Source organism: Histoplasma capsulatum, genomic scaffold, assembly GCF_000149585.1.
Source record: "Histoplasma capsulatum NAm1 scaffold_11 genomic scaffold, whole genome shotgun sequence".
NCBI classification, from domain to species: Eukaryota; Fungi; Ascomycota; class Eurotiomycetes; order Onygenales; family Ajellomycetaceae; genus Histoplasma; species Histoplasma mississippiense.
The window spans coordinates 407,682-418,085 of NW_001813972.1; the positions used below are offsets into that span (position 1 = coordinate 407,682).

Sequence of the window (10,404 nt, forward strand, 5' to 3'; positions counted from 1 at the left end):
AAAAAGACCTACCGCATTCCAAATTCAGCCATCCGAGTTCCTCCGAATCAATGCGCCACTGCTTGAGCCATCGGCCGCATCGAATTCAATCCCAACCCGAAGACGAAGCCGCCTTGACTCCCAAGCCGCCCTTCCTTCATTTTCTCGATATGGACAGGACTTCGATGAAGCTGGGCGTCTAGGCAGGGGAGGATTCGGGCAAGTTGTGAAAGCGCGAAATAAACTTGACGGCGGGTTTTACGCAATCAAGAAAATCTCTTCAAAATCAGGAATTGCTCTCAAAGATACTTTGTCTGAAATTATGTTACTATCAAGGCTTAATCATCCATACGTCGTGCGGTATTTTACTGCATGGCTCGAACGAGACTGTCACGCTATTGACGAGGAGGCAGTATCATCTACAGAAGCAAATTCGCCTCATCCTGAAGACGACGTCGATTTTGGATATAGCGCAAGTGGACTTGACTTCATAAGCTCGAAGGGGTATCCTGATATAGAATTTGGTTACGAGAGTGATGGACAAGACCACACGGATATAGCCTCAGAAGAATCTGGCCACCATCGGCCGCAGAGCCTTTCGAAAACAGATGAAGGGTCAAACCTCCAAAGGCAGAGATCGGGATCATCATCCCATATTGTGACAACTACGCTTTATATTCAGATGGAATATTGTGAAAAGCATGTGAGTATTCCAGTCCTAGATATCCTAATGAACGAAAAGTGACGATTTAACCGTATTTTTTAATAGACCCTTCGCGATTTAATTAGGAACGGATTATATGACGACATTCAGTTTTCTTGGAGATTGTTCCGACAGATTTTGGACGGACTAAGCCATATCCATAGCCATGGTATTATTCATCTGAAGCGGATAATATTTTTATCGATGTTGCGAACAACCCGCGCATCGGCGACTTTGGCCTGGCTACGACCGGCCAGTTCACAATGGCAGTTCGATCTTCGAATGTTACAGATATCGGTGGGAACTATACCAGGAGTGTAGGCACCACCTACTATGTTGCTCCTGAAATGAAATCAGCGTCGTTAGGCCAGTACAATGAGAAAGTCGACGTAAGTCTTCTCCTTTCGTAATATTTTAATGCCTTGTGGAATTACACCCAATTGAAGGAATACTAATATCAGTAGATGTATTCACTTGGTATAATATTTTTGGAAATGTGTCATCCTCTCCAGACGGCGATGGAACGCGATCGTACTTTACAGATGGTTAGGGAAAAAGTTCATACGCTCCCATCGACATTCGAGGTACCAGAGAAAGCCATCCAAGGCGAAATAATTGAATCACTTCTGAGCCACCGTCCAAGTGAACGACCAACCGCGGCAGAACTTCTTCAAAGCGACAAAATACCGCTACAAGTTGAGGAAGAAATGTTTCGAAAGGCTATTATGGGCATTCTATCTGATCGCAACTCACCGGACTATAATAAAATCCTATCAGCCATTTTCTCCCAACCCACCAGAAAATTCGAAGACATCGCGTGGGATATGGACGCCCGCGGGACGCCATCTGTTAATGAAGTGTTGCTTCAAAGTCTTGTAAAAGAGAAATTATCATCGATATTCCGGAAACACGGCGCTATTGAGACGACACGCAGCTCTCTCTTTCCACGTTCCGAGCACTACCCGTCAGGGGTGGTGCGACTTTTAGACCCGTCAGGCAACCTTGTCCAGCTACCCTATGACCTCACTCTTCCGAATGCTCGTTCTATATCTAGATTGGACTCTTCCATCGAGAAGACCTTCACCTTTGGCACCGTCTACCGGGAATCTATACACGGGGGAGCACCGCGTGGCCATCATGAGGTTGACTTTGACATGATATCTCATAACACTTTGGATTTGGCGTTAAAGGAGGCAGAAGTCATGAAAGTTTTGGATGAAATTTTGAATGAGTTCCCTTCCCTGAGGTCAGCCCCGATGTGTTTCCACATTAACCACTCAGATCTCCTGGACGCGATTTTGTCATTCTGTCGAATCAGCCCCCAGCAAAAGCCCCTAGTGAAGGAAATCATTAGCAAACTGAACATCGGGCCGTACTCAATACAGAAAATTAGAAGTGAGCTTCGATCTCCAACTATCGGGGTCGCTTCAACTTCGGTCGACGACCTTGCTAGGTTCGACTTTCGAGGTTTGTTGTTCTGTTCTAACTCTTATTTTAAGCATATGACGTTTTCTGATGCCGAAGAACAGATAGTCCAGACAAAGCCCTAAAGCGGCTTCGTACCATCATGGAAGGAACAGAGTTTACAGACCGTCTCGCCCCAATATTCGCCCGTCTAAATGCCGTGGTGTCGTATCTTAAAGGATTCCGCGTGAAGAGAAAGGTCTATGTGAACCCGCTGAGCAGTCTTAATGATAAATTTTTTCGCGGAAGTGTTCTCTTTCAATGCGTTTCTGATACTAAACGTCGGGATGTTTTTGCGGCCGGAGGAAGGTACGACAGCCTCATTCAAGAATTCCACCCTAAAGTTCTGTATTCAGGCAACCAGCGTCATGCTGTCGGATTTAACCTCGGATGGGAAAAACTGTACCTCTCAATGTCGAACTATTTGAAAGGGTCAAACAAGGCCTTCCTCAAGCAAGGAGAGACGGAGATAAGCGGAATCTGGAGGTCCAGACGGGTAAGTTAAATCTTCGCTAGAGAAGTACGAGTTTGTCGAATTCTGATTGAAATAGTGTGATGTCCTCGTCGCTAGTTTTGACCCTGCAGTCCTTCGTACCGTGGGTGTTGGGGTCGTTCAAGACCTTTGGGCGAATGGGATAAGTGCTGAACTTTCCGTCGATGCTTCTTCCCTAGAGGAGATTATCACGCGTTATAGAAATGATAATCATAGCTGGGTCGTCATCGTCAAGCAGGATAGCATGGAGCGGGGCGTGAAAGTTAAGAATATTAGCACCAAGGAAGAGTATGAGGTCAGAAGTTCTGAGTTGGCGGCGTGGCTTCTAAATGAAATCCGCATACGGAATCAACGTGAGCGTCTAACAAATGCTGGCAAACCCCTGAAACATCTGTACCATCGAGAGTCCAGCGTTCCGGCTGGAGAAAAAGATCCGGATGTCAGGATTCTGACCGCGATCCACCGGAACAAGAAAATGAACAGGCGAAACATCATTGAGGCCGGTATGTTATGTCCCCTTTTGAAGATTGCAAACAATTGGTGCAAGGAAGGCCTTATTCTAACCGTTACCTTTTCGTTTTATAGCCATTCGTGAATCACGCAGCGTAATGGACAGAGCGCTTGATGGACCTATTGCAGCAATTGATACTCGAGACGATATTTTGGAAGCCCTCCGGGACATTCGTCTTTCAGATCCTGACAGGTGGCGGACTTTGATACAGAACTGCCCATTAACGGAAAGGAAGTATATGGCTCAGGTGCATGAAATGCTCAACGACCTTGCCAATGAGCGTCGAGACCCTCAGGATGGCAAAGAAAAATATAAGAACGCGTTTATCTACAATTACCGGACCGGTAGTTGTATCTATTATGATCTCTCACGTAGTAATGAGAAATGAACGTATTAGAGATGAATATTCAATGAATGAACCATGAATGACATGAGTAAATGATACCCCTCTGTTTATGCGGAACTCCTGCATGGGCCCCCTCCAGAAGAGAGTTTAATGTTTGCCAATATGTAGAATAGTTCCTCAAGGATTTAAAAAAGACTATTGTTCATACAATCATATTTGAAAATCTAACCTACAAAAATCAATCGCTATCATCACTATCATAAGCAACTAGTGGACCACTGGAAGCTGGAGCTGCTTCCTTTGTGGTAAAATTTCCACCTGTAAACCCATTCAATGCACTCAGCGTGGAGCTAGATAATATTCCACAACCACCACCTTCCACTTGCTGCTGTGTCGCTGCTGGGGCATCCTCAATCAAACGAGCTTCCGAAGCTTCAATCTGTCGTGCCTCCTTTTCCTGCTCTAACTCCCTAGTGCGTGCATACCAAACCTCATCAGGGGGTTCATAACCACTGAGCCCAAAACTCCCCTCAATCTTCTTTCGCTTCCTCGCCTCAGGATCTCTCCCCTCCAGCTCCGCCACAAACTCTGCTGGTAACGCCTTTCTCACTGCCTCTGCCGCCTGCTCCTCAATTCGTTGTGCATCCCTCTTCTGAGCCAACGGGTTCGGATCAACCGTCGCCCACCGCACATTGAGTACCTCATTGTGGTCTAGGCTCTGATGCGACATTGCCTCCTTGGCGAACTGTGAATTTGCCTCATTGGTATACGTCACAAACGCCACGCCTCGAGAATTCAACACACGGATGCGTTCCACCTGGCCCCATTCAGCAAAATGTCTCGCGACGATTTCCTCGATGTCATCTGATACATGTATTCTGCCAATGTATAGTGTTCTGTTCTGTCTCATAAAGCTTCCGACGCCGCCCATGTCATCTCGGTAATCACTGTGTTTGTCACGGCCGAAACAGTCCACATTTGGATTGAACAGGTCATGCAAGCCGGGTAGACGATGTAGGTAGTCACATTCATGGCCTTGGGGCACAGCGCGTGCAAGAAAGCAAGTATGACCAGACTTTGTCCGCGCGCGTGTAGCCGCTGTCCCGGGCTATGTTACAGCGTGAAGGAGCAAGATTGTTGTGAGAGGTATTTATCTTCGCGATCACACCAGACCATTTATTGTACCAGATGTTGAATATCGTGCCTGTTTGCGGTGGAGGCTCGGATTTTACTGTTGCTAGATCGACTTGTGGCCGGGCTGGTCTTCGCTTTCGGCGGATTATCTTCTTTGTTTTCTTTTCATGGTCTGCTACGTCAGTAGAGCTTGTCGCAAGTGAGGTGTCGGCGCCAGTTGAGACGGCGAGATCCATGGAGGGAGTTGAGGCTTCTTGTATTCTAGTGTCGGGTCCGGGTGAGGTAGAAGGAACAGTAAGCTGCTGCATGGCAGCTACATCAGCCATGGCTAAAGGTGTAGTTGTTTTTTGCGTTGGTCTTTGTTGCGTTGGTCTTGGTTGAGTGTTGCGTTGGAGTTGAATTATGTAGCTCTCTGGTCCGCCTGAAGGTCGAGGAGGTCGAAAAAAAAGATTATATAAGCCAAACGGCTGGGCCCACCAGGAATGTATGCCGCTGTAACTGCGAAGGCATTTGTTCTAAACTGGTTTTCATTGATAATAAATTAACTACTCCATCTTGCCTTATTAAGGAGCAATCCCTTCGCCCAACAGGGGTGCCTTGCAAAAATGGTGAATATCACAGAGAAAATCAAAGAGTGAGGGAGCACCGTAACCCTGGATTCCCATGAGCCAGTTTAACATGGTGATGTTTCTGTTTATATAGGATCGAGGAGGAGATGCGCAGGACGCAGAGTGAGCTGTTCTATCCTTCTTTGCAAATAATACTATAGCTGACTCTCTGGTGAATAGAGAATAAGGCAACGGGTTCGTAAAACTGTTCAAATCTGATGATCTGTTGGTGGCAGTATATTGATATCAAAATCGCTCTTAGAATACCATCTTGGTCTCCTCAAAGGGTATGTCCTATATGTGAAATATCGTATTTTTTCTCTTTCAATTTCTCTAACTGCGAAGCGAACATTCCTTTCCATGTGTGAAAACTCCTTTTGTGATAAAATGCTGTCTCATACCCAATTGATCCAAGTCTACAAGCCTGGAGGTTGTCTGTTTAAAGGGGCTTCGGATAACATATGCCTCCTTTTTGGAGACTGGAAGGAAGCAGAGTCTCCATTCTATACACAGCAGAAGTCACGATAGCAAAATGGTCTGAGCTCGCGGACAATAAAATACAACTAACTTGACATGCGCAGAAAACTTGCACGACTACGAGCACAGCTTCTCGAGCCTACGGGTGGAGCGGGGTCTGGCGGTGGGTCAGGATTCGATGTGAGCAAAAGCGGGGATGCGCGAATAGCCCTGGTGGGATTCCCATCCGTTGGCAAGTCAACTTTTTTATCAAAGATTACGAAGACGAAGAGTGAAGTTGCAGCATATTCATTCACTACGCTCACGGCGATCCCGGGCGTTTTGGAGTACGGCGGTGCCGAGATCCAGATCCTTGATCTCCCTGGTATTATCGAAGGCGCGGCCGAGGGTAAGGGTAGAGGGAGGCAGGTTATTTCTACCGCAAAGGTGTGCAGGCATTATATCCCCGGTGTTTTTCATTATGGCTGTCTTCCTCTGTTCTTGAATATATTAACTTCGTATATCTAACAAAATCTCTGCTGCTAGACTAGCGATCTAATAATGATGGTTCTTGATGCTACAAAACGTGCCGAACAGCGAGCGCTACTGGAAGCTGAGTTAGAGGCAGTGGGAATCCGGTTAAATCGGGAACCGCCGTGAGTTATTGCTGCTTTAAATGCGGTACCCTATTCATAACATCTAGGCTAATATATGTGTATCTCCATTATGTGTTGGAAGAAATATTTACCTGAAAGCGAAAAAAGCAGGAGGTATGAAAATCACATTCCAGACGCCGCCGAAAAATCTGGATGAAAAAATGGTCTTCAATATATTACGCGACTACAAGATTTTGAATTGCGAAGTTTTGGTCCGGGATGAGAATGGTACGTTTGTCGATTTAAGTATTTTTTTTTCTTTTTCCACGTTCCTGTTTCTTCCTAAATATGCTGCACAGAGGCGAGGAGAACTAATGGATATCTTGCTCAGCTACTGTCGATGACTTTATCGATGTTATTATGAAAGACCACAGGAAATACATTAAATGGTACTTTACTTTCTCTTGAGTTTCGTTAAAACCGTAACATCTGTCGAACTAACACACTTTTTCTTGCCCACCAGCCTTTATGTCTACAACAAAATAGACAGTGTGAGCCTGGACTTCCTCGACAAACTAGCCCGAGAACCTAACACGTGCGTTATGAGCTGCGAACTGGATCTGGGTATTCAGGACGTGATTGATCGGTGCTGGAAGGAGTTGCAGCTTATTCGGGTATACACCAAACGGTAAGTTCTTTCTATCCATCCACATATGGGGTTCTCTCGGAATTCAATACAAACCTGGACAATTATAACAGAAAGGGCGTCGATCCCGACTTTTCAGAGGCATTGATTGTGCGCAATAACGCTACGATCGAAGATGTGTGCGATCAAATTCATCGGACACTGAAGGATAATTTTAAATATGCGTTGGTTTGGGGGGCTAGTGCACGACATGTTCCACAGCGGGTGGGGCTGGGACATGTCATTGCTGATGAGGATGTGGTGTCGATAGCTACGAAGTGAGGGGGAAATCATATACACCTAGATCTAAATGCATGGACGACTGGTTCCTGAATCGGCCGCTACAAAGGTGACAATATAGTATCATTAAAATCACAGCGGGTACTAGATAAAGCATATCGCGGGATCTCCAAAACCGTCCGAATCGGGCCAATTAGGGCATCTGATTAGGGCTGCATCACCCCACTAAAGCTTTGGCCAGAAACAACAAAGCGTTGGACAGCGGTTTATCAACTGGATCAAGTGAATATTCTCCATCGTTACATGCATACGGAGTACATACAAATATCAATAAGGATGCCACGTTTAACACCCAAAAGAGGGAATTAACGAAGTATCCTCAACCCCAGCTCCAGTGGACCACCGAAGTAGTCGATGGAAGCTTCGCGAAGCTTCCATCGAATTGAGTTCCCGCCATGATGCAACCGATTTTCTTGTGCTCGGGCTTAGCTTCGGCAGGAATTGAGAGCCATTCCTGCTTGCATATCCGGTGGGGACCAAGACTGAGCGGACAACGTCACTTGCTTCACACACGATCCAACTCCATCACTTGCCGTGTCGATTCTTCGAACTGCGACCACCAACTTCAAACCACAGAATCACAGCGTCAAGAAATAGACTGCAGAAGAAACCGTCCGTCAACCAACATCCGTTCGTTTTCTACAACCACCACCGTCTGTCTACACACGACCACACTTGTGGATTTTTGATAAATCCACACCTCACATATCCCTCCTACCTCCTTCGTCGCCTCTCTCGTGCCTTGATTCGACACACAGCGGTGTAAAGGTAAGTAGAGTACCAGCATCCTCCCACTTCTCTTCCGTTTGGATCTTCCACTGGGAGCAGCCCCATTCTATATACTCCCACAATCACGCATACTTGCATGTGTGCAATACCAGAAAAGACCAGCTTGCTCACACACCTGCCTCTAGCCCTCGACCACTCTGCTTCGACCGATCTTCCTCTCCCAATCCTATCCGTTCATTCAACATTAGCACATCCATCCGCTCTCTCCTCGTCTCTCGTATCGACGACACTCTTCCATTCCTCATTAATTAACGCAGTTTGAAAAAGATGGTTGTGGAAACGAAGCTATACGATTCCCTAAGCATCCCTCCAACTGCCACTCAGGATGAGATTAAGAAGGCCTACAAGTATGTCTCTTCCCCTCCTCCCATCATTTGTTTCATTTTCTTTCCCTTGTTTTTTCCTCCTGCTTTTTTTTTTTTTTTTTTTTTTTTTTTTTTTCTTTTTTCAATATACTACATATCAGTGTTTCCTTGAGTTTTTCGTTGTACTCCGTTTGTGTTAGTCGTTTTCCTTTGTCATTTTTCCTAGTTTTCCACAACGGCTTCTGCTGACTCCTAAGCATAACATTAGGAAAGCAGCACTGAAATTCCACCCGGACAAAAATAAGAACGATCCAAGTGCTGGAGAGAAATTTAAAGGTAAGTTTGTTCCTCTACATATTTACACCCAAGAAGATGGCGAAAGAAGTCAGGATCATTGAAGTGGAAATATTAAAGGTTGCTGAGAAAATTCACATTTTGTGCAGAGGTATCCCAAGCGTATGAAGTTCTATCCGACCCTGAAAAACGCAAAATCTATGACCAATATGGCCTCGAATTCCTGCTGCGTGGGGGCACCACAGAGCCTCCTCCTGGGGCTGGCGGAGCGGGAGGCATGCCTTTCGGCGCTGGTGACATGCCTGGTGGTTTCGCGAGCTTTGGAGGCATGCCTGGTGGCGGCGGTGCGCGGACTTTCCACTTCTCCACAGGTGGTGGCCCCGGTGGATTCCACTTCAGCAACCCGGAGGATATCTTCTCCAACTTTGCCCGATCTGGCGGTGCGGGAATGGATGACGACGACCTGTTTTCGATGCTGGGTGGTTTAGGTGGTGGTGCAAGGGGAGCTGGGGCAAGGCGTAAAGGTGGTTCAACTGGGGCACAGCGAAGGGCACCGACGCCCGAGGTCACGACAGTGGAGCGGCCATTGCCGCTTTCGTTGGAGGAATTGTTTACCGGGGTGCATAAGCGGATGAAAATTAAGAGGAAGACTTTTGATGAAAGGACGGGGAAGAGGAGTGTGGAGGATAAGATTTTGGAGTTTGATGTCAAGCCTGGGTTGAAGGCAGGGAGTAAGATTAAGTATACTGGGGTGGGAGATCAGGAGGAAGGGGGCACGCAGGACCTTCACTTTATCATTACTGAGGTAAGTTCGATTTTGATATTATTCCTGTTTCTCTTCTTGTCTAAGTGGAAATACATGAATATTACATTGCACTCGCAAATCGTTCACTAACTCATATCCACGCAATAGAAAGACCACCCAACGTTAAAACGTGAGGGGGACGATCTTATCACAACCATCGAAATCCCCCTCAAAGAAGCTCTAACGGGATGGAACCGCACAGTAACCACCATCGAGGGCAAACAGCTGCGAGTCTCCGGAGCGGGTCCGACACAGCCAAACTTCGAGGAGAAGTTCCCATCCCTCGGCATGCCAAAATCGAAATTCCCCGGCCAACGCGGGGACCTGATTGTGAAGGTCCAGATCAAGTTCCCAACTATACTGACTCAAGCGCAGAAAACGAAGCTGAAGGAAATCCTATAACTTCCCTCAGATATCCTGCTCTTCTTCTCATCATCTCCAGCTGCAGGGATATTTTGTTTCCCTGTTTCCTTTTTGTTTCCTTTTTGTTTTTTTTTTTTTTTTTTTTTTTTTTTTTTGTGGGGATAACGAAATGACAGCGCTGGAAAATAGCGAGACATGGGTCGAAGCATTTGGCGTTCTTTTGTCTTTCTGCTGTTTCTATTGTCAATATTGACAACAGGGGTTTCATTCGTATTATACAGCCGGGTATGTTTTCCTCTTTCGATCGGCCTTTTTGTTTTCTTATCTTTCTTTCTCTTATCAGCTTTCATTTTCCCATTTTTATGCTCCAAGTATGATTCCTCCTCATTCCCACTCTTCCCTCAATTATTATTCTTTAACGTTCTTTTTGCGAGAGAAGTTATCACAAATTTCTGTTTGATTCACTGTAAATTCTTTTTTATTATTAGTCTTGCTACTTTCTGCTGGTGTTGGCTTGAAAAACTGTTAAGCAAGCAATTCTGTAACTAAAACCAGGTCTGAACTAATAGAAGC

The 10,404-nt window shown here is 46.0% G+C and overlaps 4 protein-coding genes across 4 annotated transcripts in view; 3 read left to right on the plus strand and 1 right to left on the minus strand.

Moving 5' to 3' along the window:
- HCAG_08380 (conserved hypothetical protein) overlaps positions 1-3,538 on the plus strand; it is a gene marked incomplete at both ends in the record, with an annotated part of 5,211 nt that extends 1,673 nt beyond the window's left edge. Inside the window, 6 exons of the mRNA XM_001536548.1 lie at positions 158-682; positions 847-1,071; positions 1,195-2,149; positions 2,212-2,642; positions 2,698-3,142; positions 3,225-3,538. Of these exons, the coding sequence (XP_001536598.1) occupies positions 158-682; positions 847-1,071; positions 1,195-2,149; positions 2,212-2,642; positions 2,698-3,142; positions 3,225-3,538 (2,895 nt within the window). The remainder of the gene's footprint in view (positions 1-157; positions 683-846; positions 1,072-1,194; positions 2,150-2,211; positions 2,643-2,697; positions 3,143-3,224) is intronic.
- A 196-nt stretch (positions 3,539-3,734) lies between these two features.
- HCAG_08381 (pre-mRNA splicing factor CWC2) lies at positions 3,735-4,956 on the minus strand (the record flags this gene model as incomplete). Its single annotated transcript, XM_001536549.1, has 2 exons — positions 3,735-4,604; positions 4,729-4,956. 2 exons carry the CDS (start codon positions 4,954-4,956, stop codon positions 3,735-3,737), a joined length of 1,098 nt encoding a protein of 365 aa, XP_001536599.1.
- A 279-nt stretch (positions 4,957-5,235) lies between these two features.
- Positions 5,236-7,257, plus strand: HCAG_08382 (GTP-binding protein 1; the record flags this gene model as incomplete). Its single annotated transcript, XM_001536550.1, has 9 exons — positions 5,236-5,264; positions 5,333-5,361; positions 5,501-5,525; positions 5,820-6,141; positions 6,241-6,350; positions 6,433-6,578; positions 6,682-6,739; positions 6,814-6,978; positions 7,050-7,257. 9 exons carry the CDS (start codon positions 5,236-5,238, stop codon positions 7,255-7,257), a joined length of 1,092 nt encoding a protein of 363 aa, XP_001536600.1.
- A 1,074-nt stretch (positions 7,258-8,331) lies between these two features.
- HCAG_08383 (conserved hypothetical protein) lies at positions 8,332-9,870 on the plus strand (the record flags this gene model as incomplete). The annotated part of the gene is made up of 4 exons (XM_001536551.1): positions 8,332-8,411; positions 8,638-8,705; positions 8,813-9,468; positions 9,577-9,870. The coding sequence occupies 4 exons, from the start codon at positions 8,332-8,334 to the stop codon at positions 9,868-9,870; spliced, it is 1,098 nt and encodes a 365-aa protein (XP_001536601.1).
- Positions 9,871-10,404: the final 534 nt, after the last annotated feature.